At 45.2% G+C, this 26,134-nt stretch overlaps 1 protein-coding gene across 1 annotated transcript in view; it reads right to left on the reverse strand.

Moving 5' to 3' along the window:
• The window catches only part of Fndc7 (fibronectin type III domain containing 7), a 67,535-nt gene that overhangs the window by 26,321 nt on the left and 15,080 nt on the right, over window positions 1-26,134 (reverse strand). The window contains exons 3-9 of the mRNA XM_045137988.1: window positions 21,514-21,762; window positions 18,711-18,971; window positions 15,741-15,998; window positions 7,883-8,137; window positions 5,974-6,231; window positions 4,275-4,529; window positions 634-888 (exon numbers count right to left, since the gene is read on the reverse strand). Of these exons, the coding sequence (XP_044993923.1) occupies window positions 634-888; window positions 4,275-4,529; window positions 5,974-6,231; window positions 7,883-8,137; window positions 15,741-15,998; window positions 18,711-18,971; window positions 21,514-21,762 (1,791 nt within the window). The remainder of the gene's footprint in view (window positions 1-633; window positions 889-4,274; window positions 4,530-5,973; window positions 6,232-7,882; window positions 8,138-15,740; window positions 15,999-18,710; window positions 18,972-21,513; window positions 21,763-26,134) is intronic.

Below are 26,134 nucleotides of genomic sequence, written 5' to 3' on the forward strand. Positions count from 1 at the left end.
AAAGAAAGAAAGAAAGAAAGAAAGAAAGAAAGAAAGGAAGGAAGAAAGAAAGAAAGGAAGAAAGAAAGGGTTTAGTGGAGGAGGGAATGGAGAGGGAAAGTGAGGGTGGTGGGATTATGATCATGGTATATTGTCTATAGGTACAAAGGTTGTTAATAAAAAGTTTTAAAAAGGGCTGGAGAGATGGCTTAGTGGTCAAGACATTTGCGTGCGAAGCCTGCAGACCCATGTTCGACTCTCCAGATCCCACGTAAGCCAGACGCACAAAGGTGAGGCAAGTGCAAGGTCGCACATGCCCACTCTGTGACAAAAGCGTCAGGAGTGAGATTGCAGTGGCTGCGGCCCTAATGTGCCAATTCTTTGTCTCTCCCCCACCCCCACATGCATGCTCTCTCTAAAATTTAAAAAAAAAAAAAAACACCATCCCATCAGAAAAATATACATACCAGAGTCTTGTTACCAGGACAAGAAATTCACTACTGCTGGTAGAAGCCTCTGAGCTTTGGGGTTCTCCTCAGTGAGCAATTGCATTGATTGCTCTTTTTCAGCAGCAGGGAAGGGCTGAGCCTAGACTCGGGGCAGTGGACGCCTTACCAATACTCACTCAGGTGCTAGAATTTAGAATCCACTTACTGGAGGAATAACTCTGGAAGGCGCAGTCTGCAGTGAGCCCAGTGGGACTCATCGCTTTTAATGCCACTGTGTAGTTGATGCCACAGGTGATGCATCCCAGGAGGCAGTAGTTGCGGTGGGTGTGACACTTAGAGTGACCCACGTGTGAATCCAGAATGGTTACATAGGTTTGGGCCACCGTCCCAACAGTCCAGCTCACGTTGACTACCGACTGGGTGACCTGAGCTACCATCAGACCAGAAGGGCAGCATGGGACTTAAATGGAGAGAAAGAGAAGAGCTGAGATTTTATTCCGCAGAACATCACTTATTTAAAAAAAAAAAAAGATAGGGCTGGAGAGATGGCTTAGCGGTTAAGCGCTTGCCTGTGAAGACTAAGGACCCCGGTTCGAGGCTCGATTCCCCAGGTCCCACGTTAGCCAGATGCACAAGGGGGCGCACGCGTCTGGAGTTCGTTTGCAGAGGCTGGAAGCCCTGGCGCGCCCATTCTCTCTCTCTCCCTCTATCTGTCTTTCTCTCTGTGTCTGTCGCTCTCAAATAAGTAAATAAAAAAAAATTTTAAAAAAATGATAGATTGCTCATGTTTTGCTCAATATCTTATTTTTTTTAATACTTTCTATTATTAGTCACAATTTTCTTCTGTTCCTGCCCTCAGCTGCATCCTACAACATCCCCCACATATGGTAATTTCCCCAAGAATGCAGTACACTAATAGGCTGAGATAATATGCGCCCCACTTTTTTTTAATTAATTAATTTATTTATTTGAGAGTGACAGAGAGAAAGAGGCAGATAGAGGGAGAGAGAGAGAATGGGCGAGCCAGGGCTTCCAGCCACTGCAAACGAACTCCAGACACGTGCGCCCCCTTGTGCATCTGGCTAACGTGGGTCCTGGGGAACCGAGCCTCGAACCGGGGTCCATAGGCTTCACAGGCAAGCGCTTAACCTCGAAGCCATCTCTCCAGCCTGCGCCGCTTTTGAACACAGGGTCTCATGTACCCCAGGCTGGCTTCAAATTCGCTATGTAGCCTAAGATGACCTTGAACTTCTAATCCTCACGCTTCCATCTCCCAAGTGCTGGGATTCTAGCCGGATGTCACCACTCTTGGCTCATGCTGTGTTGGGGGTGAAACCCCGGCTTTGTGACGGCTGGGTTAGCGCTCTGCCCACCGAGCTGCACCCCCAGCCCAAGCTTCCACCAGTTTTCTTCCAGAATAACAAAGAAATCCCTCATCGTCCCCCAATTTGAGCAATTCCAGTTTCCAATTTTTTCAAAGGAATGGCCACATTCACCTGTTTGGTATAATATGTCATAACAGCCGGGCGTGGTGGCGCACGCCTTTAATCCCAGCACTTGGGAGGCAGAGGTAGGAGGATCTCCATGAGTTCGAGGACATCCTGAGACTCCATAGTGAATTCCAGGTCAGCCTGGGCCAGAGTGAGACCCTACCTCGAAAAAAAAAATGTCATAGCACCTGCAATAAAATACATATTTTGTCTTTCTTATACTTTTCATAGAAAAATCACTGATATAGAAGCATGGTTTCTTAGCCCCTTTAGATACCCACAGCCACCTCAATTTTTTCTGGGACCCCTTATATAAGATATAGGATTCTTAGAACCTTCATGTGGATTTGTCATTTCCTCATTCTGCTGCTGGTTTTTGTTTGTTTGTTTGTTTTTAGATCTTTTGACTTCTATAGTCAAAATGCCATCTACTATTGTATATAAGAGAAAAGGGTGTTCAAAGTAGCTTCCCAAACTTTGCTCACACACAATGATAATAATGTCCACAGTAATGTAGGTAATTTGTGAAATGTAATTTGTGCACAATGCTTAGAAGCAGCAGCAGTTTCCTGAAACGGAACATATAAGATCGCACCAGGCACCATGCTAAGTACTTAAGGTAGTTAACTCAGTACTCAAGCCAGCCTGTAATTAGAAAACTAAACTCAGAAATAAAAAGCATTTTTTATTAAAAAATCATTTATTTGTGTGTGGGGGGGTGTGGTGGGTGGTAGAGGGAAGGTCATCGGGGTTTCTTGCCACTATAAATTTTTGTTTGTATGTTTTCTAGGCAGGGTCTCACTCTAGCCCAGGCAGAGCTGACACACACGCTGTAGTCCTAGGCTGGCCTCAAACTCTGCCATTCTCCTACCTCTGCGTTCCACTTGCTAGGATTAAAGGCGTGTGTGCCACCATGCCCAACTTTCTCTTTCTTTCTTTCTTTTTTTTTCTTTCTTCCTTCCCTCCCTCCTTCCCTCCCTCCCTCCCTTCTTTCTGTCCTTGGTTTTCAAGGTAGGGTCTCACTCTAGTCCAGGCTGACCTGGAATTCACTATGGAGTCTCAGGTTGGCCTTGAACTCATGGTGATCCTCGTACCTCTGCCTCCCGAATGCTGAGTTTAAAGGTGTGCGCCACCACGCCCAGCTGCATGACCAGCTTTCTTGCCACAAAGAAACTCCTGTCCACTTTTATGTGAGTGAATGGAAAATTAAACCCAGGCCAGCAGCTTTGCAAACAAGTGCTTTTAACTGCTGAGCCAATCTCCCCAGTCCCCAATAAGTTTTTGTGGGTTTTTTTGCCTCTTTCTCTTGCTCAAATAAATAATATATATATATATATATATATATATATATATATATATATGAGAAAAAAAAGAGAAGCCAAAAAAAAAAAGAAAGAAAGAAAAAAAAAGAAAGATTTTTAAAAAAAAGGGTACCACCAAAAAGATAAATATTAAGTCAGCTCATCTGGTTACTTGCTAGCTATTTTTTTTTTAATTTTTTTTTTGTTCATTTTTTATTTATTTATTTGAGAGCGACAGACAGAGAGAAAGACAGATAGAGGGAGAGAGAGAGAATGGGCGCGCCAGGGCTTCCAGCCTCTGCAAACGAACTCCAGACGCGTGCGCCCCCTTGTGCATCTGGCTAACGTGGGACCTGGGGAACCGAGCCTCGAACCGGAGTCCTTAGGCTTCACAGGCAAGCGCTTAACCGCTAAGCCATCTCTCCAGCCCTTGCTAGCTATTTTTAAATACATATATATATACATAAACACACACATACATATATATACACACACACACATATATATGTATATATATGTTTAAATTTAAATATATATAATATATTTTTATATATTATATATATAAATACATATACATAGGTTTTTTGAGGTAGGGTCTCGTTCTAGCCCAGGCTAACCTGGAATTCAATATGTAGTCTCAGGGTGGCCCCAAACTCTCAGCAATCCTCCTACCTCTGCCTCCCAAGTGCTGGGATGAAAGGCATGTGCCACAACGCTTGCCTTAAAAATACATTTTCAGGGCTAGAGAGATGACGTAGTGATTAAGGCACTTGCGTGAAGCCTAAAGGAACCAGGATCGATTCCCCAGTCCATGTGAGCCAGATGCACAAGGTGGTGCATGCATCTGGATTACTTTTGCAGTGGCTAGAGGCCCTGACATGCCCATTCTCTCTCTCTCTCTCTCTCTCTACCTGCCTTTCTCTCTCTCAAATAAATAAATCAAAGAGACTACATAGTGAATTCCAGGTCAGCCTGGGACTAGAGTGAAACCCTACCTTGGTGGGGGGGGGGAGAATAATTCTAAATAAACCCACTGAGTCAACAGTGCCACATACCTGTCTCTAGGGGCACACTGTAGCTGGGCAGGCTCTTCCCTGCCTGAGTTTCGGCCACAGCAGTGACAGAGAACCATGAGCCACAGGGCAGGCCCCGCATCGCACAGGCCTCTCCCGCGCTGGTGCACTGATACACTCCCTTCTTCCCCTGGGCCGTGACCGTGTACGTGGCACCGTCGTTAGCCGCTCGCCAGTGCACACTAACCTTGGAGAAGGCATCCTTTGTAATGGTTTTTATTTCAGGACTGCAAGGAGCTAAGAGATTTTGGATTATTAATTGAAACAACTTGAATGAAAAATAGTATACATGGGCTGGAGAGACAGCTCAGCAGTTAAGGTGCTTGCCTGCAAAGCCTTAAGGACCCAGGTTTATTTCTCCAGGACCCACGTAAGCCATGTGTACAAAGGTGGCACATGCACCTGGAATTCACATCTGGAATTCGTTTTCAGTGGCTGGAAATCCTGATGTGCCCATTCTCTCTCTCTCTCATATAAATAAATAAAAATAGTTTTAAAAAAATATTTTAAAAAAATAGTACACATGCCATTTGACCTAAAATTGACTCCCTCCCCCCAAAAATAATATTACCATAGTTTTCAACCATACCCATCCATGCATGTAGGTCATGTTCACAGAAGGTTTCCACCCTTGTTTGGACAACTGTCACATAGATATAAAATACTGGTTTCCTGCATTGACAAAAGGTTATTACTGGGGCCAAATGGAAAACGCAGCATTTTAAATTTAAAAAGCAAAAAGTAACTAAGACAAATACACCCTCATAGTGTGCAGGTCCCCCCAAGGCAGAAGGAATCTAGTGGTCTTCTCCTCTTGCTGCTCTCTTTCTTTCCTTTTTTAATTTCATTTGTTTGTTTGATAGAAAGAAAGAGTGGGGGGGGGAGAGAGAGAGAGAGAGAGAATGGGCACGCCACGGCCTCCAGCCACTGCAAACGAATTCCAGACCCATGCGCCCCTAGTGTATCTGGCTTACGTGGGTCCTGGAGAATTGAACCGGAATCCTTTGGCTTTTCAGGCAAATACCTTAATGGCTAAGCCACCTCTCCAGCCCTCTTTCTTTTTTTTTAATTAAAAAATATTTATTTATTTATTTAGAGAGAAAGAGACAGATAGAGAGAGAATATGAATGCCAGGGCCTCTAGCAACTGCACACGCACCCCCTTGTGCATCTGGCTTCACATGGGCACTGGGGAATCGAACCCAGTTTCTTAAGCTTTTATAGGCAAGTGTTTTAACTCCTGAGTCATCTTTCCAGCTCTTGCTGGTCTCTTTCTTCCCACTTTTTTTTTTTTTTTCAAGTTTCTCCTGTGCCTCTCTCCTCAATACAACAAGTGGTCTGGGGCTGGAGAGATGGCTTAGTGGTAAGGCGCTTGCCTGTGAAGCCAAAGCACCCTGGTTCGATTCCTCAGGACCCACATAAGCCAGATGCACAAGGTGGCACCTGCATCTGGAGTTGCTTTGCAGTGGCTGGAGGCCCTGATGTGCCATTCTCTCTCTCTCTCTCTCTGCCTTTTTTCCTCTCTCAAATAAATAAAAATATTTTTTTTAAAGGGGGTTCTGTTGACCCTCACAGTGAGTGGCTAATTGGATTTAACTTTTTGTAGGACTTGCTGAATGGCAGTCAGTACGTAGTGGAGGTGATCATCTGGAGAGCACTCACTAACCACATAGGGTACGAACCTGTGCTGATGACGTGGGAGGGGCATGACAGATTGCTGCCCCGGGCCTCACTGAAGGAGTACACTGTGACGTTGTACTTGGTGTCACACTCCAGAGCTGACAGGGTACAGGCAGGAGCAGTGTCACTGCACTCCACCATGCTGGACCTAGCCACGGCCTTGGTTTCATAGAGTTCGGCACCACGGACAGGAGACCAGACGATCTCGACTCTGTCGCTGGACACCGACACGGCGTTAATGTCACTTGGACAACAGGGAGCTGAAAGCAGGAAGCCAAAGAAAGATCAGCACAGTCCAGTATGGAGCACCGCTACCAGAGGGAGACATTGAGTCCTGACCTCCCCGTGGCCAGATCCTCCTCCTCTCGCTGCCCTCCTAAACTGCGACAGTGACCTCCTAGGAGACTGGTCAGCTCCAAGCTTGACCTGCTGCTGCGCCCGGAGTAAACATCCAAGCACACATCAGACTTCTCAGATTCTCCCCCCGGCCACAACCCCATCCCACATGTATGTTCACTTTCCTGTGCCTTGAAGACTGCTCAGCCTCTCCTGAAAGGCCTCTCCTCCCTTCCTGACAAAGCGAAGTCCTCAGATCCTGTCACGAGTATCCCAGACACTAAACCAGGTAAAGCTGGGGGATGCAGCTAATCATAGTAGATCTTAGAAGTCCAAAAGAACCCCAGTGACGCACACCTAACGGCTGGAGTTTCTCTAAGATGTACTCACCCACCTGCATTCCATCAATTTTATTTTGTTTGTTGTTTCCCAGATAGGGTCTTGATGTAGCCCAGGCTGACCTGGAATTCACTATGTAGTCTCAGGGTGGCCTCAAACTCATGGTGATCCTCCTACCTCTGCCTCCCGAGTGCTGGGATTAAAGGTGTGTGTCACCACGCCAGGCTCGTTCCATCAATTCTTTTCTTTTTTTTTTTTAGTAGATTATTTATTTATTTGAGAGAGAGAAAGAGGCATAGAAAGAGAGAGAGAGAATGGGTGTACCAGAGCCTCCAGCCACTGCAAACGAACTCCAGATGCTTGTGCCCCCTTGTGCATCTGGCTTACATGGGTCCTGGAGAATTGAACCAGAATCCTTTGGCTTTGCAGGCAAATGCCTTAACTGCTAAGCCATCTCTCCAGCCCCCTAAACCTTATAGTCTTTTTTTTTTTTTTTTTTTTTTGGTTTTCCAAGGTAGGGTCTTTCTCTAGCCCAGGCTGACATGGAATTCACTACGTAGTCTCAGGGTCTCAGGGTGGTCTTGAACTCATGGTGATCCTCCTACCTCTGCTTCCCAAATGCTGGGATTAAAGGCATGTGCCACCAAGCCTGGCTCCTAAGCCTATTCTCATGACGCTGGGTCTCCAAAGCCAAATCATTCTACTCTGGAAAGAATCTGAGACCAGAGATTTGGACTGGAGAGATAGCTTAGTGGTTAAGGTGCTTGCCTTCGAAGCCTGAGGACTCAGGTTTACGATTCCCCAGTACCCACAAGCCCAGATGCACATGGTAGCACATAGGTCTGGAGTTTGTTTGCAGTGGCTAGAGGCCCTGGCCTGCCCATTCTCTCTCTCTCTCTTTCAAATAAATAAATAAATAAAATATTATTTTATTCACTTTTTTTTTTGAGGTAGGGTTTCACTCTAGCCCAGGCTGGCCTGGAATTCACTATGTATTCTCAGGGTGGCCTTGAATTCACAGCGATCCTCCTACCTCTGCCTCCCGAGTGCTGGGATTAAAGGCGTGTGCCACCACACCCGGCTAAATAAAATATTTTTTATAAAAAGAGATTTTTATCCTGTTTTTGGCCCTAGAATGACTCTCAGGTGGTTTGTCAGTCAGTAAAACAGGTTGTTCATTCTGCTGCTGAATTTAGTGAACTTAGAAGTCCCTTCATAAGCGTTCACGTGACTCACCTGTGGTATAATTGAATACATCCCCCAAAGGACTCTGGCCGGCCTTGTTATAGGCAAAAACACTAATAAAGTACGTGAAACCACACTCAGATAAGAAGTTGCACTGGGTGAGAGATGTATTGCAGTGGACTTCCAGACCGTCGTCACTCTTTACGAAAGCCACATAGTAGTCACCCAGATCCACGCTGGACCAAGCCACGGCCAAGTGACCCGGGGCATCTTCTTGGATCGTCACTCTTCCAGGTGCGCAAGCAACTAGGAAATGATCAGTAATAAACACCATTGCAGGGGATGCTGTCGGTACTTGGCAGTTATCCTAGACCTCAAAACCACCCAAATCAGTAACACCTGAGCTTTTTGACAGACCCAATTTGGTGCAGAAATGCAAAACCACAGGAACATGGGAAGACTCTCTTTATAGACCCAAACCCCAAATGAATGGAACACACTCCAATGACCTGTTCAAATGCTCTCCTTTGTGAAATATTCTCTGAAATAATAGGTTACGGGAGTTGTCATTTTTTTTAAATTAGTTTTGTACTCAGTGAATACAGTCAAGTTGGTATCATTGTTAACCTCCGCCCTGACCACCCCCTGTGCAGGGACCCTCCTTGTTGTGGAATTTGGGTCGTAGTTGTCATTTTAAGATGTGTGGATTTTCATTGCTAAGAGTATTTGTTAGAAGTGACAGAGGAGGGCTGGAGAGATGGCTTAGCCATTAAGGCACTTGCCTGCAAAGCCTAAGGACTCAGGTTCAATACTCCAGGTCCCACGTAAGCCAGCTGCACATGGTGGTGCATGCATCTGGAGTTCATCTGCAGTGGCTAGAGCCCCTGGCGTGCCTATTCTCTCTGTCTCTAAAAAATAAATTTAGCACTGAGACATCTCTATCATACCTTTACCTTCCAAGATTCATGGTGCATTGTGGAAGAGGTGGTAGAAAGAATGTAAGAGCCAAAGAAAGGACTCTTACAATGCAGTCCTCCAGTATAAACTGGCCTGGATATCCATGACCTCACAGTGCCCGACACTACCTACACAAGACCCTCATAATAGGAAGAAAAAATGAAGACATCAGAATAAAAGAGAAACTAATTGGGAGGGTGAGGGGATATGGTGGAGAGTGGAGTTGTGAGGCAGAAAGTGAGGGTGGGGAAGGAATTATCATGATTTATTGTCTATAATTATGGAAGCTGTCAATAAAAAGTTGTTTTAAAAGTTATTGGTTGAAAGAGTCACCAAAGCGCTGAGAAATGACCGTGGAATGTTCAGCACTAAATGAGACATCTCTTCCACATCCTCCATGGCTCAGGGACTATTGTGGAAGAGGTGGCTGAAGAAATGTTAAGAACCAAAGGAAGGGGAGGGCTGTTGTGCAGCACTCTTCCAGACACCAAGTGGCCTTGATATTCATGACCTTTTAGTGGCGGGTGCTACCTACACAAGACCTGCATCATAATAGGAGGGAAAAATGATGATACCAAAACAGAAGTGTCCCTATTGGTTGGGGCTAAAGATGTATACCACCATACCCAGTTTGTTTGTATTTTATTTATTTACTTATTTAGTATTTTTATTTATTTATTCATTCAAGAGAGAGAAATAGAAATAGGAAGGTAAGAGCCGGGCATAGTGGCGCCTTTAATCCTAGCACTTAGGAGGCAGAGGTAGGAGGATCACCATGAGTTCGAGGCCACCCTGCGACTACAGAGTGGGTTCCAGGTCAGCTTGGACCACAGTGCGACCCTACCTCGGAATGAAAAAAAAAATGAAAGAAAGAAAGAAAGAAGAGAAATAGGTAGAGAGAGAGTGAGCATGCCAGGGCCTCCGGCCACTGCAAATGAACTCTAGACGCATGTGCTCCCTTGTGCATCTGGCTCTCGTGGATCCTGGAGAATTGAACCTAGGTCTCTTGGCTTTTCGGGCAAGCACCTTAACCACTAAGCAATCTCTCCAGCCCCCTATTTTTTTTAATATATTTATTTTTATTTGTTAATTTGAAAGAAAGAAAGAAGCAGAGAGATGGAGAGAGAAGGAAAGAGAGAATAGTCATGCCAGGGCATCCAGCCACTGAGAACAAACTCCAGATGCATGTACCACCTTGTGCATCTGGCTTACAGGAGTCCTGGGGAATCGAACCTGGGTTCTTTGGCTTTATAAGCAAGCACCTTAACTGCTAATCTGTTTGTCCAGCTCATGTTTTTATTTATTTATTCATTTTGGTTTTTTGAGGTAGGGTCTCACTGTGGCCCAGGCTGACCAGGAACTCACTATGTAGTTTCAGGGTGGCCTGGAAGTCACGGCGATCCTCCTACCTCTGCCTCCCGAGTGCTGGGATTAAAGGTGTGTGCCCAGCTATTATTATTTTTATTATTTTGTTGTTGTTGTTTTTGGTTTTTTGAGGCAGGGCCTCACTCTAGCACAGGCTAACCTGGAATTCACTCTGTATACTCAGGGTGGCCTTAAACTCACAGTGATCCTCCTACTTCTGTCTCCTGAGTGCTGGGATTAAAGGCATGCACCACCACACCCAGCCTCATTTATTATTTTTAAAGTTTTGAAAATTCTAAGATGCAGTTTGAGTTCTCCACAACTCTATTTGTACAAATAACTATCTCTTCTCAAAATTATGTTTCATGACTGAGACTTGGTGGGGATAATTTTTAAAGGTAAGGACTGTGCCCACCATTTTGTGCATCTGGCTTTAGGTGGGTATTGAGGAATTGAACCTCAACTAACACACTTTGCAAGAATGTGTTTTTAACCACTAAGCCATCTCCACAGCCCCAAGACAGGATGATTTTATTTTACTTTAGTTTTAGTTTTTATTTTTCTAGGTAGAATTTCCCTCTAGCCCAAGCTGACCTGGAATTCACTCAGTAGTCTCAGGGTGGCCTTGAACTCACAGCAATCCTCCTACCTCTGCCTCCCAAGTGCTGGGATTAAAGGCATGTGCCACCATGCCCAGCTTGTTTTAAATGTGTTTAGATGTTTTCCCAGTTTCATTCTTGTCAGAGTTGTAGAGACACACTTATGTGGAGGTTTATTTCTCTATTTAGACATACTCATGACTTGAAACTAACATTTGGGGACCTACCATATCTCAGACTCTATAATTACATTATTAAATTCTTGGGATAATTCTGTGAATTATATGTTATTGTCTTGTTAGGTAAGAAAATTGAAGCTCCGAGAGGTTAAATAATAATTTCCCCAAGACCACACTGATAATAAGTGGTAAAGCTCAGATTTGAGCTCCAATTGCCTGTTTTATTCATTTATTTATTTATTTATTTTTTCATTTATTTATTTATGAGTGACAGACAGAGAGAGAAAGAGGCAGATAGAGAGAGAGAATGGGTGCAACAGGTCCTCCACCCATTGCAAACAAACTCCAAACGCATGCGCCCCCTTGTACATCTGGCTAATGTAGGTCCTAGGGAATCGAGCCTTGAACCAGAGTCCTTAGGCTTCGTAGGCAAACACTTAACCACTAAGCCATCTCTCCAGCCCCCTGGTTTTAATTTTATGAGCCAAAGAAAACATAATAATGCCCCCTTTATTCAACAATCAAAACTTAATCTTTTTACTTATTTATTTGCAAGGAGAGAGAGAGAAGGGGCGTACCAAGGCCTTCTGCCGCTGCAAACAAACTCCAGACGCATGCACCACTCTATGCATCTGGCTTACGTGGGTCCTGGAAAACTTAACCTGGGCTGCTAGGCTTTGCAAGAAAGCGCCTAAACCACTGAGCTGTCTCTCCAGCCCCAATAATCAAAATTTTGTCATGTAAGTTAAAAAGGCTTCTAGCAGGGAAAAGAGATCTCAGGAAGCTGATGCACACTGTTGTACCGAGAAACCGTCTCTCAGACCCACAACCTCTTAGAGTTAGGTTAAATTAAGGTCACTGATGACATGCTTGGTGATTTGATTATGCTTTTGACAACTATAATTTAGCGTAAATGGTGCAATACAAGTGGGTAAAAGGACAGAGCAGCTGGGGGTGAGGGAAGAGATAAACACTGTCAAAGGCACAAAAGGTCTGGGTTAATCGTTAGTGCCAGAGAGAACCATCCTGTTCCTCAATCTTGTGTTTTTTTGTTTTGTTTTTTTTTCAAGGTAGGGTTTCGCTCTAGCCCAGGCTGACCTGGAATTCACTATGTAGTCTCAGGGTGGCCTCGAACTCACGGTGATCCTCCTACCTCTGCCTCCTGAGTGCTGGGATTAAAAGCTGTTACTCAATCTGGGATGCACACCAAAATGACCTGAGCTTTTACACGATCTCAGTACCTACATGCCAACAAAGACCGATTAAAATTTAAAATTCTGGGAATAGAGTGTGGATGTGAATAGTTTTTAAAAGCTCCCCAGTTGAATCCAATGGGCAGTCGGTGGTGAGGGTTACTGAACCGGATCTTCATGCTCTCATTTCCTGCCCTTGTCGGTCCAGGAGGCACCGTATAGTTTGTGGACAGCATAACCAGAAATGATCATGGAAAAAAACATGACTTGCCAAGAAAAGAACTATGGTAAGTGGATTTTGGCAGCCGGGTCTGGTGGCGGCATGCTTTTAATCCCAGCACTCGGGAGGTAGGAGGATCGCTGTGAGTTCGAGGCCACACTGAGACTAGATAGTGAATTCCAGGTCAGCCTGAGCTAGAGTGAAACCCTACGTCGAAAAAGCCAAAACAAAACAAAACAAAAATTATTTTGGCTTCCCAGGGCCCAGAAACGTGAACTATTGAGCTGAGTGTGATGGCCCACACCTATAATCATAGCACTGGAGAGGCTGAGGTAGGAGGAGCGCCATGAGTTCAAAGCCAGCCTGGACTACATAGTGAGCCATCAGTCTGCACTAGAGTGAGACCCTGATTCAAAAACAAGAAAGAAAAAACTGTCAATTATCTTTTAGGAAGTTTTATATTACAGAGACTAAACTCTTGAACTAGTTTAGAGCGTGAAAGTATAACCTTCCTCTGAAGACATCATTCCATGCTGAGCCTATGTAGCTCAGTGTGGACAACGTGTAGCTCAGTGGCCGGATATTTGGTTTGTATGCACAAGGCCCTGGGTTCCAACCCTAACAACAAATAAATAAAGTAAAATAGAATAAAGATGACAAAGGAAGAAGATGTGGATTGGGAATCAGGCCTCTGTAACTTCGCAGAAATTCTTTCTGCGATGCATAAGCAGTTACCAAATCAATGCTATTCAACTCATCAGAGTGTCCAACGCACTGCTTTCAGTTAGACCAGGGTTTCATTTCATTTTGGTCTCTCTTTCTTTTTTCCCTTCCTCCTTTTCTCCCTCCCTCACTTCCTTTCTTTTTAGACAAGGTCTTGCTATGTACCCTGCCTGCTCTGGTACTCACTATGCTGTTCAGGCTGGCTTTGAACTCATGGCAATTCTCCTGTTTCAGCCTTTGAATATTGGGACGACAAGGGTGCACTATCACTCCCAAACTAGACCAACCTTTGTTTCTCACTGCCTCCAAGAGTGTTCTAGGGGGCTGGAGAGATGGCTCAGAGGCTAAGGCTCTTGCCTGCAATGCCTAATGTCCTGAGTTTGATTCCCCAATACACATGTGAAGCCAGATGCATAACGTGCTACATGAATCTGGAGTTTGTTTGCAGTGGCTGAAGGCCCCTAGCTTGCCCTTTTTTTTTTTTTTTTTTTTTTGCTTCTCTTCTTTCTGTCTCTCTCTGCCTGCAAATAAACAAATAAATAAACAAACAAATAAATAAATAAATAATTTTTAAAAAGTGTTCTAGGGCTGGAGAGATGGCTTAGTGCTTAAGGCACCTGCCTGCAAAGCTAAAGGGCCTTCATTCAATTCCCCAGTTCCCACGTAAGCCACATGCACAAGGTGGTATGTGCATCTGGAATTTGTTTACAGTGACTGGAAGTCCTGGCATGCCCATTCTCTCTCTCTCTCTATGCCTCTTTCCCTTTCTCAAATAAATAAATAAAAATAAAAATATTTTTAAATAGTATTGTATATATGTAAATAGAAGAACAGATTAATGGAAGTGAAAAGGCCTAAGCAAGGTCAGGGGAAGAGACTGAGTAAAAGAAAGGTGGAGGGAGGGCTAATCAAAATCTAAGAGGATATAAATAAGTCATAATAGAAACCTGCTTTTTTGGACAATGGAACACTCAGGAACCATGGATTGTTACCAGAAAATTTTCAGTGCCAGGGATGGGATACCTTCCAGTGAGTTGTTGGCCAGGGAGGTCCCTGATGTCCCCAAAACATTACAGGCCATTGCTAAGGCCCTTAGTTTTCCACAAGGAATAGATGATAAGACCCTATTGTTGAAGACTCCACATACTTGGGCTGTAAGGCCACTGAAAAATCCTGCTGGAGCTGAGCTTAAACCCTCCTCCATGTAAACCAGCTGACAGAAAGCTGGTAAAAGCTATGCTGCATGCAATTCAGTGGGGGAGAGAGAAATCACCAGTGAAGATACTCCACAGTGGACACTGCAAGCCTTATATTTGGCCAGCCAGGCCAAATGAGCCAACCAGTGCCACAGTGGCACGTCTGTTATGGGGGAAACCAACTACCCTCTAATGTAACTGGAGGCCCGCTCCATGGGAGGGAATATGTCCCTGATACTGAAAACCTACAACAGGGGTAGTCATGAGTCCTAAGAGTGTAATGTCTGCTGCTGTCTGGCTAAAAGTATATACTATGCTCACCAAACTGCCCAGTAAGTACTTCTCTTAATGTTCATACCCCTATATTAATGATACTCTCACTTTTGGTTAGAGAAACTTCTCTTTTCAGATGGCAGTGACCTTAGGATGACTCAGAAGGCACCATAGTACTGAGAAGAAGTGACAGAGGAGTGCTCAGCACTGCAATATCTCAATCACACCTTCCATGGTTCAGTGTCCATTGTGGAAGAGGTGGCGGAAAGAATGTAAGAGCCAAAGGAAGAGTAGGACTCCTTCAGACACAAAATGGCCTGGATATCCATGACCTCACAGTGCCTGACACTACCTACACAAGACCATCCTAAGAGGAGGAAAAGATCATGACATCAACATAAAAGAGAGGCTGATTTGAGAGGGGGAAGGGAAATGATGGAGAGTGGAGTTTCAAAGGGGAAGGTGGGGAAAGGGAGGGAATTATCAGAGGATATTGTTTACAATTATGGAAATTGTCAATAAAAAATAAAAATATTTTAAAGTGTTTTAGAACAATGTTTTTCACTGCGTCCAGGAGTGTTCTAGAATGGTGTTTCACTGCCTCCAAGAGTGTTCTAGAATAGTGTTTCACTGTCCCCAAGAGTTTTCTAGAACGGTGTTTCACTGCCCCAAGGGTGTTCTAGAACGGTGTTTCACTGCCCCAAGGGTGTTCTAGAATGGTGTTTCACTGCCTCCAATGGTGTTCTAGAACGGTGTTTCACTGCCCCAAGGGTGTTCTAGAATGGTGTTTCACTGCCTCCAAGGGTGTTCTAGAACGGTGTTTCACTGCCTCCAATGGTGTTCTAGAACGGTGTTTCACTGCCCCAAGGGTGTTCTAGAATGGTGTTTCACTGCCCCCAACAGTGTTCTAGAACGGTGTTTCACTGCCCCCAAGGGTGTTCTAGAACGGTGTTTCACTGCCCCCAAGGGTGTTCTAGAACGGTGTTTCACTGCCCCCAAGGGTGTTCTAGAACGGTGTTTCACTGTCCCCAAGGGTGTTCTAGAACGGTGTTTCACTGCCCCCAAGGGTGTTCTAGAACAGTGTTTCACTGCCCCAAGGGTGTTCTAGAACTGTGTTTCAATGCCTCCAAGAGTGTTCTAGAACGATGCTGTTTTTCTTGCATAGCAGACCCCTGACCGCAGGTTCTCCCTCTTGCTTACATACCAGTCTTCAGGGTCACGGCTGAGGTGGACCTGCTGGACCCGGCATCGTTACTTGCCAAAACGGAGATCCGGTACTCAGCTCCGCACCGCAGGGAAGAGATGCTACAGGAACCCGAAGTCGCAGTGCAGCTGCGCAGGGAGGAGCCGCTCAGAGCCAAGGCGGTGTAGTTGACAGCGCCTTCTGTTGGTGCCCACGAAACAGACGCCTGTAGAGCCCCACTGTCAAGAGAGACCTGGATGTTGGCAGGGGCACGAGGACCTGTTCAGAGAAACAACATAGGTTTCGTCGAGCCTCAAGAACCAGAGAGACTAATAAATAAATTATATATATGGCTGGAGGGATGCCTTAGCAGTTAAGGTTCTTGCCTGCAAAGCCAAAGGACCAAGGCTCAATTCCCCAGGACCCAAGTAAGCCAGATGCACAGGTGGCACATGCATCTGGATTTCATCTGTAGTGGTTGGAGGTGTGCCGTTTTCTTTATTTCTCTATTTCTCTCTGTGTGTCTCTGTCTCAAATAAATAAATAAAAATATAAAAAGTTTAAAAAAAAAGAACCAGAGAGATATAGCTTAGTAATGATGAAGCGATTTTATACTGTAGCCTAGTACTCGGGTAGATTTAAGTGTTCAAGGCTTAAAATTCAGATTTAGAGGGCTGGAGAGATGGCTTAGCGGTTAAGCGCTCGCCTGTGAAGCCTATGGACCCCGGTTCGAGGCTCGGTTCCCCAAGTCCCACGTTAGCCAGATGCACAAGGGGGCGCACGTGTCTGGAGTTCGTTTGCAGAGGCTGGAAGCCCTGGCGCGCCCATTCTCTCTCTCTCCCTCTATTTGTCTTTCTCTCTGTGTCTGTTGCTCTCAAATAAATAAATAAAAATTAAAAAAAAAATTGAGATTTAGAGTATCCAGGAACTGGGAACAGATCTGCCTTTAATGATGCAAACTATAATTAGCTATGTGATGTTTGTCATATTATTTAATCTTTTTATTTATTTATTTATTTTGATTTTTCGAGGTATGGTCTCACTCTAGCTCAGGCTGACCTGGAAATCACTATGTTGTCTCAGAGCAACCTCAAACTCATGGTGATCCTCCTACCTGTGGCTCCCAATGCTGGGATTAAAGGCATGCGCCACCAAGCTTGGTTTACTTTCATCTTTTGTTGTGTTTTCTCATCTATAAGGCTATAGTAGCTATGAGTTCAAGTCCACACTGATACTACATAATGAATTCCAGAACAGACTGGGCTAGGGTGAAACCCTACCACAAAAAAACAAAAACTAATTTGGTAAAATCAGTGAGAGTATCACATTTATTTAGGTCACATTGGCTTATTAAACAGAAGAAATCTCTCCCTCTCTCTTTCCCCCTTCCCTCCTTCCTTTGCTTCCTCCCATTCTTTGGCAAGAGAACTCATATCACAGTCCAGCTGGCCAGCTTGGCAATTCTGGTAGGTAGCCAGCCTCATGTCCATCTCAGGCCCAAGTTGAAGCCATTGGCAAACATACCTGAAACACTGACTGGCACTGCAATTAAAAGTGCCAGAGCATCTGGGCATGGTGGTATATCCCAGGAGGCAGAGGTAGGAGGATGCCTATGAGTTTGAGGCCAGCCTGAGACTATATAGTAAGTTCCAGGTCAGCATGAGCTAGATGAGACCCTAGTTCATAAAAAAGGGGTCGGGGGGGGGGGGGCTGGAGGGATGAGTTAGTGGTTAAGGCACCTGCCTGCAAAGCCAAAGGACCCGAGTTTGATTCCCCAGGACCCATGTAAGCCAGACGCACATGGTGGCACGTGTGTGGAGTTCATTTACAGTGGCTGGAGGCCCTGACATGCCCATTTTTTCTCCCTCCTCCTCCTCCTTCTACTCCTCCTTCTTCTCCTTCTCTCTCTCTCTCTCTCTTTTTTTTCTCTCTCTCTCTCCTTGCCTATTTCTCCCTCTCTCACTCAAATAAATAAATGAAAATATATATTTTTAAAAAGTGTCACAGGACTGGAGAAATGGCTTAGCAGTTAAGGCACTTGCCTGTGAAGCCTAAGGAGCCATGTTCAACTCTCCAGGACCCACGTCAGGCAGACACAAGTGTGCAAGGGCACGCATGCACACAAGGGGGCGCACACATCTGGAGTTTGACTGCAAAGGCTGAGGCCCTGGCACAACCATTCTCTCTCTCTCTCTCTCACACACACACAAATAAATAAATAAATGTGTCAGACCAGCAGGAACTCTCTTGTGAACGCTGGCTCCATGTCGCCACTACTGAATGAATGAATTCTTGTTTGGCCCAGTTCCTCTTTTGTTTAGCCTGGACCCAGAAAAGACAGAAAGTGACTGGTAAACCTAACCAGAGTTGTTTCTTTGTGTGATGCTGCCATGGGGTTGGCTGTCAGAGCAGAGAGGCACTCTCTATTCTTGGCAGCACTTCTTGATTCATTCGGTAAGCATTTAAAGTGCTGAGGAGGAGTTGTGGGGGGCTATAAATAACTTCATCATAAACTTAAACAGCTGCTGCCAGCTGTTCCATCCTCATTAGGTAGCGTCCTTCTCGATGACTGCAGTGCCCAGAGCCCCCTCGCTGATCAGAATTGAGGCTATAGCCGGGTGTGGTGATGCAAGCCTTTAATCTCAGCGCTCTGGAGGCAGAGGTCAGAGGATCGCTGTGCGTTTGAGGCCACCCTGAAACTACCTAATGAATTCCAGGTCGGCCTTGGCTGGACTGAGACCCTACCTCAAAAAACAAACAAACAGCCAGGCATGGTGGCGCATGCTTTTGATCCCAGCACTCGGGAGGCAGAGGTCGGAGGATCACAGTGAGTTCGAGGCCACCCTGAGACCACCTAGGGAATTCCAGGTCAGCCTGGGCTAGAGTCAGGCCCTACCTCAAAAAAAAAGAAAACCCCAAAACAAACAAACAAACAAACCAAACAAAACAACAACCACCAGACTGTGCCAGGCCGAGCTGAGAAGCCCTTACTTGTTCTCTGATTGCAGCTGGAGTCATCGCCAGGGACTCCGTTGGCATTCCACGCGTAGGCCTTTATGGTGTACAGGGTCCCAGCATCCAGGCTGCGGAAGGTCAGAGAGGTGTCCGTGGTGTTCTCTTTCCACATCCTGCCCAAGCCATTGGCTCGCATAATGGACACCGAAAAGCCGATCGCCATGTACACAGCGTCCCAGCGCACCAGGATGGAGTCTGGACCCGGAGAGCTCGCTTCCAGAATGGGTGCAGCCAATACTAAAAGACACAAAACAAGACAGGGGGAGGAGCTGGGGAGGTGGCTCAGTGGTGAAAAGGAGCTTGCTTGCAAAGCCTGACGGCCTGACTTTGATTTCCCAGGACCCATGCAAAGCCAGATGCACAAAAGTGGTACTTGCATCTGGAGTTCATTTGTAATGTCAAAAGGCCCTAGCATGCCCGTACTCTCTCTCTCTCTCTCTCTCTCTCTCTCTTTCTCTCTCTCTCTCTCTCTTTCTCTCTCTCTCTCTCTCAAATAAATAAACAAAAATAAAAATAAACCAAGACAGTACATTTGTGTTACAAAAGTCTATAGAGGATAATTCAAGTTAGGAAGACATAAACTGAGGTTGATTATCTACAGTGTCTCTATTATAAAAATAAAATTCCAGGGCTGGGGAAGATGGCTTAGCAGTTAAGGCATTTGCCTGCAAAGCCAAAGGACCCAGGTTTGATTCCCCAGGACCCACATTAGCCAGATGCACAATGGGGCACACGCATCTGGAGTCCATTTGCAGTGGCTAGAGGCCTGATGTGCCCACTCTCTCTCTGTCTCTCTTCCCGCCCTCTTTCTCTGTCAAATAAATAAGCAAACAAAACTATTTTTTAAAAATAAAATAACCCGGGTATAGTGGTGCACACCTTTAATCCCAGCACTTGGGAGGCAGAGGTAGGACGATCTCCATGAATTCGAAGCCATTCTGAGACTACATAGTTAATTCCAGGTCAGCCTGGGCCAGAGTGAGACCCTACCTCAAAAAAAATAAAAATAAATAAATAAATAAAAATAAAAAAAAATAAAATATAATCCTGGTGCTCAGGAGTCTGAGGCAGGATTGCTGCAAATGTGGTCAGTTTGGGTTAAATAGTGAGCCCTTGTCTCAAAAACTCTCAGCTAGCTAGGCATGGTGATGCATGCTCTTCATTCCAGCACTAGGGAGGCTGAGGTAGGAGGATTGCCATGAGTTCAAGGCTAACCTGGGGCTACAGAGTGAGTTCCAGGTCAGTCTGGACTAAAATGAGACCCTGCCTCAGGAAAAATAAATGCTGGGCATGGTAGCGCATGCCACCCTGAGACTACATAGTGAATTCTAAGCTTGGGCTAGAGTGAGATTCTACCTCGAAAAACCAACCCCCCCCCCAAAAAAGTTGGTAAGCAGTTAGATAAAATATCATAATATAAATCAATAAGGAAGATGATTTATACTGTTTTGTTTTTTTGAGATAGTGTCTTGCTCTAGCCTGGGCGGACCTGAAATTCACTATATAGTCTCAGGGTGGCCTTGAACTCATGGCAATCCTTCTACCTTTGCCTCTGGAATCCTGGGATTAAAGGCATGTGCCACCATGCCCCACAATATATATTGTTTTAATATGTACATAACTTTTCATTTCCACACTAGGGAAAAACACAGGGTCTGGTACATGCTTGGCAAATGCTTTACCATTGAGGTATACATCCCACCCTGCACATAGCTTTTCAGAAATATGCCTGGGTAGAACTTTGTCAAATGAGTTTAAGAGACCAGGCATATAGCTCGATAGCAGAGTGCTTGCCTAGTATGCACCAAGTCCTGGGTACAGTCTCTAAAAAATAAAAAGGTTTAGTCAACTTAAGCATTGCTGATGAAGAACACAATTCTTTTTTAAAAAAACTTTTTTTTGTTTATTTATTTGAAATAACAGACAGAGAAAGAGGCAGAGAGAGAGAGAGAATGGGCCCAGGGCCTCCAGCCACTAATGAACTCCAGCCATGAGTGCGCCCCCTTGTGCATCTGGCTAACATGGGTCCTGGGGAATCAAGCCTCAAACGGGGATTCTTATGCTTCACGGGCAAATGCTTAACTGCTAAGCCATCTCTCCAGCCCCAAGAACACAATTCTTTAATTTCACATACATATCATGTGCTGTGCAGCAAATCTCTTGTTTGTGTTCCATATTTGACATGGACAGAAACAGAAATCCCTGGTTCAGGTTTAAAGCATTCTGCTTACCAAGGATACCCAGGGGCTGGAGAGATGGCTTAGCAGTTAAGTCACTTGCCTGCAAAGCCTAAGGACCCAGGTTTGATTCTCCAGGTCCAACACAAGTCAGATGCCAAGGTTGCACATGTGTCTGGAGTTCGTTTTCAGTGGCTAGAGGCCCTGGCGAACTCTTTCTCTCTCTCTCAGTTTTTCGAGGTAGGGTCTCAGGGTAGCCTCGAACTCTCAGAGATCCTCCTACCTCTGCCTCCTGCGTGCTGGGATCTGGAATTAAAGGCATGTGTTCTCTCCCTCTCTGTGTCTCAAATAAAAATATTTTTAAAAATAAAGTTAAAGGATGGTCAGATTTAAATTCATAAACAAAGCACATGATATTTAGATAGCTGAATTGCCCCCCCCCCACCAAAAAAAACCCAAAACATCATTTGGTGGCTTTTCCTGCTGGACCCTGAATTGTGGTCCTGGCATGACCTCAAAGTACTCTCCCCATTTGCAGGGCTGTGCCAGTGAACCAGGTCATCAGCAGATGTTCCCGGGGGTGGCAGGGGAGCACCCAGCACCTGTCTTCGCCTGCTTTGGCGACGATGCCTGGCTTCTCCCGGCGGCGCTGATGGATCGGATGGTGATTTGGTACAAGGTCGCGGCCTTCAGGCCTGTCACGGTGCCCGGAGAGCTGGCCACGGTGGTCTCAATGACCGTGTCCCCATCTTCGGCCGTAAGCAGGTAGCTGGTGGCCCCCGGCACCGTAGCCCACTCTACGGTGATGCTGTCACTGATCTTCGAATACGCCTGGTGGATGGTGGGGATTTCTGGAACTGAAAGAGAGGCTGAAGTTGAACCTGAGCCAGGACATCCTGTCACTTCTGCAAGCTACAGCATTCTGGTGTGCCCTTCTATAAGCTGTCATTTTCCAGATCGTGAAGAGAATGAAGGGTCTAGAGAGATGGCTCAGTGCTTTAAAGAACTTGCTTGCAGGGGCTGGAGGGATGGCTTAGTGGTTAAGGCATTTGCCTGCAAAGCCAAAGGATCCCTGTTCAATTCTCCAGGACACATGTAAGCCAGATGTACAAGGTGGCACATGCATCTGGAGTTCGTTTGCAGTGGCTGGAGGCCCTGGTGTACCTATTCTCTCTCTCTCAAATAAATAATTTCTTTTTTAAAGAAAAGACAGAAAAGCTGGGTGTGGTGACGTGTCTGTGATCCAGCTAATTTCAAGGGTTTTCACTACAAGACCAGCTAGGGCAACTTAGAGACTTTGTCTCAAAATTTGACATAGCAATAATAATACATCTGGGGATATAGTTCAGTGGTAGAGCTAGCATGTATATTTGCTGGCACGTTCAAGCCCCTGGGTTCAATACCCAAAAAAGAAAGAAAGAAATTTTAAAAAAAGAAAGAGCTAGGCATGGTGGCATATGCCTTTAAACCCAGCACCTGGGAGGCCAAGGTAAGAGGATCGCTGTGAGTTTGAAGCCACCCTGAGACTACAGAGTAAATTCCACGTCAGCCTGCGCTAGAGGGAGACCCTACTTTGAAAAAAAGAAAACAAAAAAGAAGAAGAAGAAAAAGAAAGAAAGTAAGTAGGTTAGGAAGGAAGGAAGGTGGGGGTTCGTCTGGGAGACAGCTCAGTTGGCAAGTGTTACCACATACGGATAAGGACGTAGTCTTGATCCCCAGCCCCCAAACAGCTGGCATGACAGCGCAGGCCTTTAATGCCAGCCCCGGGGAGGCAGAGACAGGAGGATCCCTAGGGCTGGGTGGCTTGCTAAATCTAGTCAACCAATGAGCTACAAGTTCAGTGAGAGACTTATCTCAAAAAAGATGAAGTGATTGAGGAAGATACTCCGTATCAACCTCTAGCCTCCACATGCACACTCAAACATGTGTACTCATTCACATACAAAACCCACATGTGCACACACGCACCCCCGCGCACACACATACAGAAAAGGAAGGAAGATAAGAAGAGGGCTGGGGAGATGGCTTAGCGGTTAAGGTGCTCGCCTGCAAAGCCAAAGGATCTAGGTTCGAGTCCCCAGGATCCATGTCAGCCAGATGTACAAGGTGGCACATGCGTCCAGAGTTCATTTGCAGTGGCTGGAGGCCCTGGCTTGCCCATTCTTTCTTTCTCTCTGCTTCTTTCTCTTAAATAAATAAATAAAATAAAACTATTTTTATAAAAGAAGGCAAGAAGACAAGAAAGAAGGAAGAGGGAAGGAGGGAGGGAAATGACTGCAGAGCTGGGTATGATGGCTCACACTTTTAATCCGTGGACTCTGAAGGCTCAGGTGGATTGGCATGAGTTCCAGGTTAGCCTGGGCTAGAATGAGACTCTGCCTCAGGGGAAAAACAAAAACCAAACCACCTATCCTATCTCTCTCTTCCTGTGTCTGCCTAAATAAGAATTTATAAAAAAGGTGGGGGTCGGCTGGAGAGACGGCTTAGCGGTTAAGGTGTTTGCCTACAAAGCCAAAGGACCTCAGTTCAATTCCCCAGGACCCATGTAAGCCAGATGCACAAGGTGGCTCATGGGTCTGGAGTTCGTTTGCAGAGCCTGGAGACCCTGGCACGCTCATTCTATCTCTTTCTCCCTATGTCTATCTCATTTCTCTCTCAAATAAATAAATTAAAAATAAATAAATAAAAGCCCAAACTAAACAACAACAAAAAAAAAAACCCACAAGACAGAAGCACCAACCCCTTACTTGGACAGGGTTTCAGAGACTTTTCCCAAGTAGCAAAGGGATTATTTGTACTTTTTACTGCTGTTGAACAAGTTGGAGTAGAAAGTAGGAAGTGACTGTAGGAAAGAACTCCAAGAAGAGGAAGAGAATAACAGCGGGCCTTTATTCCAGAGGATCCTATTCTAGTTGGATATTCTGGGAATTTCCAAGGCTGCTTCACTGTCAGTGTCCTCTCTCTGCCCCCAGACTGGCTGCTTGCTTCCACTTGGGTCCTCCCTTGATGCCTATGGACACTGTCTTTGCACATTTTCTTTCTTTCTTTTTTATTTATTTATTTAAATTTAATTTTTTTTTTTTTTGAGGTAAGGTCTCACTCTAGTCCAAGCTGACTTGGAATTCACTATGGAATCTCAGGGTGGCCCCAAACTCACAGTGATCCTCCTACCTCTGCCTCCCACGTGCTGGGATTAAAGGCATGCGCCACCACGCCCAGCTGATTTTGCACATTTTCCGAGGGACATTTAATCTAATAAAGGAAGCGGGAGAACTGAGTCCTTTGTTAAGATTGCTCTGTGGTACTCCCTTACTATCAGAGTGGAAATGTCTTCAGGTTCTCTATAAAATAGAAATACACCTTATCTTCACTTTCTTTATCAAGACGTCAGCTTTCAGGACTGGAGAGATGGCTCAACAGTTAAAGGTGCTTGTTTGCAAAGCCTGCTGGGCCTGGTTCAATTTCCCATTAAACTCAATTCCCACGTAAAGCCAGATGCACAAAGTGGCATATGCACCTGGAGTTAGCAAGAGATCCTGGTGAGTCCATTCCCTCTCTCTCTCCCCTCTCTCTCAGCTAAGTAAGTGCATAAAATAGTAAAAACAAAAACATTGTCTTCAGTATAGGATGGGATGACGTAAGTCCACCTCCTGGGTCCTGACCAAGGTTTGCCATGGGAATGTTTATGTCATGAGCATGTAAGGCTCCAGATATGAGGTAGGAAATATATCTTTTTTTTTTTTTTAATTTATTTTTATTTTTTGGTTTTTCGAGGTAGGGTCTCACTCTGGTCCAGGCTGACCTGGAATTAACTCTGTAGTCTCAGGGTGGCCTTGAACTCACGGAGATCCTCCTACCTCTGCCTCCCGAGTGCTGGGATTAAAGGCGTGCGCCACCACGCCCGGCTGAGGTAGGAAATATATCATGGCAACCAGATTTACCACTTCAGAAAATCCATATGCAGGAAAAAAAAAAAAAAAACCACATCTGGGATCTTGTAGGAGATTCTAGTAAAAATACAGAGCAAACATAAGCTGGCTTTCAAAATTCTGAAACTGGCACTAACCTTTTTATGTTTAATGGAATCTTTTTTTTTTTTTTTTTGGTTTTTCTAGGTAGGGTCTCACTCTGGCTCAGGCTGACCTGGAATTCACTATGTCGTCTTAGGGTGGCCTCGAACTCATGGCGATCCTCCTACCTCTGCCTCCTGAGTGCTGGGATTAAAGGCATGCGCCACCAAGCCCGGCTAATGGAATCTTTGTGCTGGGCAAAATTATTATATGCCAAATTCAAAACTAAGGGGCCAGCCATGGTGGTGTACACTTGTAATCCCAGTACTTGGAAGGCTGAGGCAGAAGGATCTCAAGTTTGAGGCAACTAAGTTACAAGTAGTGACAGTTTGACAAAACACATGCAACACCCCCCCCCAAAAAAAAGGACAGAAAATAAAAAACAAGCCAGGCATAATGACACACACCTTTAGTCCCAGCCCCCCAACACTCACAGAGGTAGGAGGATTGCTGTGAGTTCACCTTGAGACTACATAGTGCATTCCAGGTCAGCCTGAGCAAGAGCAAGGCCCCACCTCCAAAAACCAACCAAACAAACAAAAAAATATTAAAAAGAGGAAAAAAAAAGATGGACGTGGTGGTGCACGCCTGATCCAGGCCACCCTGAGACTACACAGTGAGTTCCAGGTCAGCCTGGGCCAGACTGAGACCCTACCAAAAAAAAAAAAAAAAAAGAAAGAAAGAAAGAAAGAAAAATAAAACCAAAGCCAGGCATGACTACTGCAATCCCAGTACTTGGGAGGCAGAGACAGATCAGCAGTTGAAGGACAACCTCAACTATATAGTGAGCTTTAGGACAGCCTTGGCTACATGTTCCTGGCCCTGTCTCAACCAAAATATAAAAAACAAAGCAAACAAACAAAAAAACCTTCCTCCAGGCTGGAGAGATGGATTAGCGGTTAAGTTTGCCAGATGCACAAGAGGGCGCATGCATCTGGAGTTCCTTTACAGTGGCTAGAGGCCCTGGCGCGCCCGTTCTCTCCCTCCCTCTCTCTCTCTCTCTCTCTCTCTCTCTCTCTCTCTATCTGCCTCTTTCTCTCTCTGTCTGTTGCTCCCAAATAAATAAATAAAAATAAACAAAAATAAATTAAAAAAAAAACCTTCTCCCAAGCAAGCACGAAATATCAAAGGGGAAAACAATATGGACAAGTGA

The sequence above is a fragment of the Jaculus jaculus genome, chromosome 19 (assembly GCF_020740685.1).
Source record: "Jaculus jaculus isolate mJacJac1 chromosome 19, mJacJac1.mat.Y.cur, whole genome shotgun sequence".
NCBI classification, from domain to species: Eukaryota; Metazoa; Chordata; class Mammalia; order Rodentia; family Dipodidae; genus Jaculus; species Jaculus jaculus.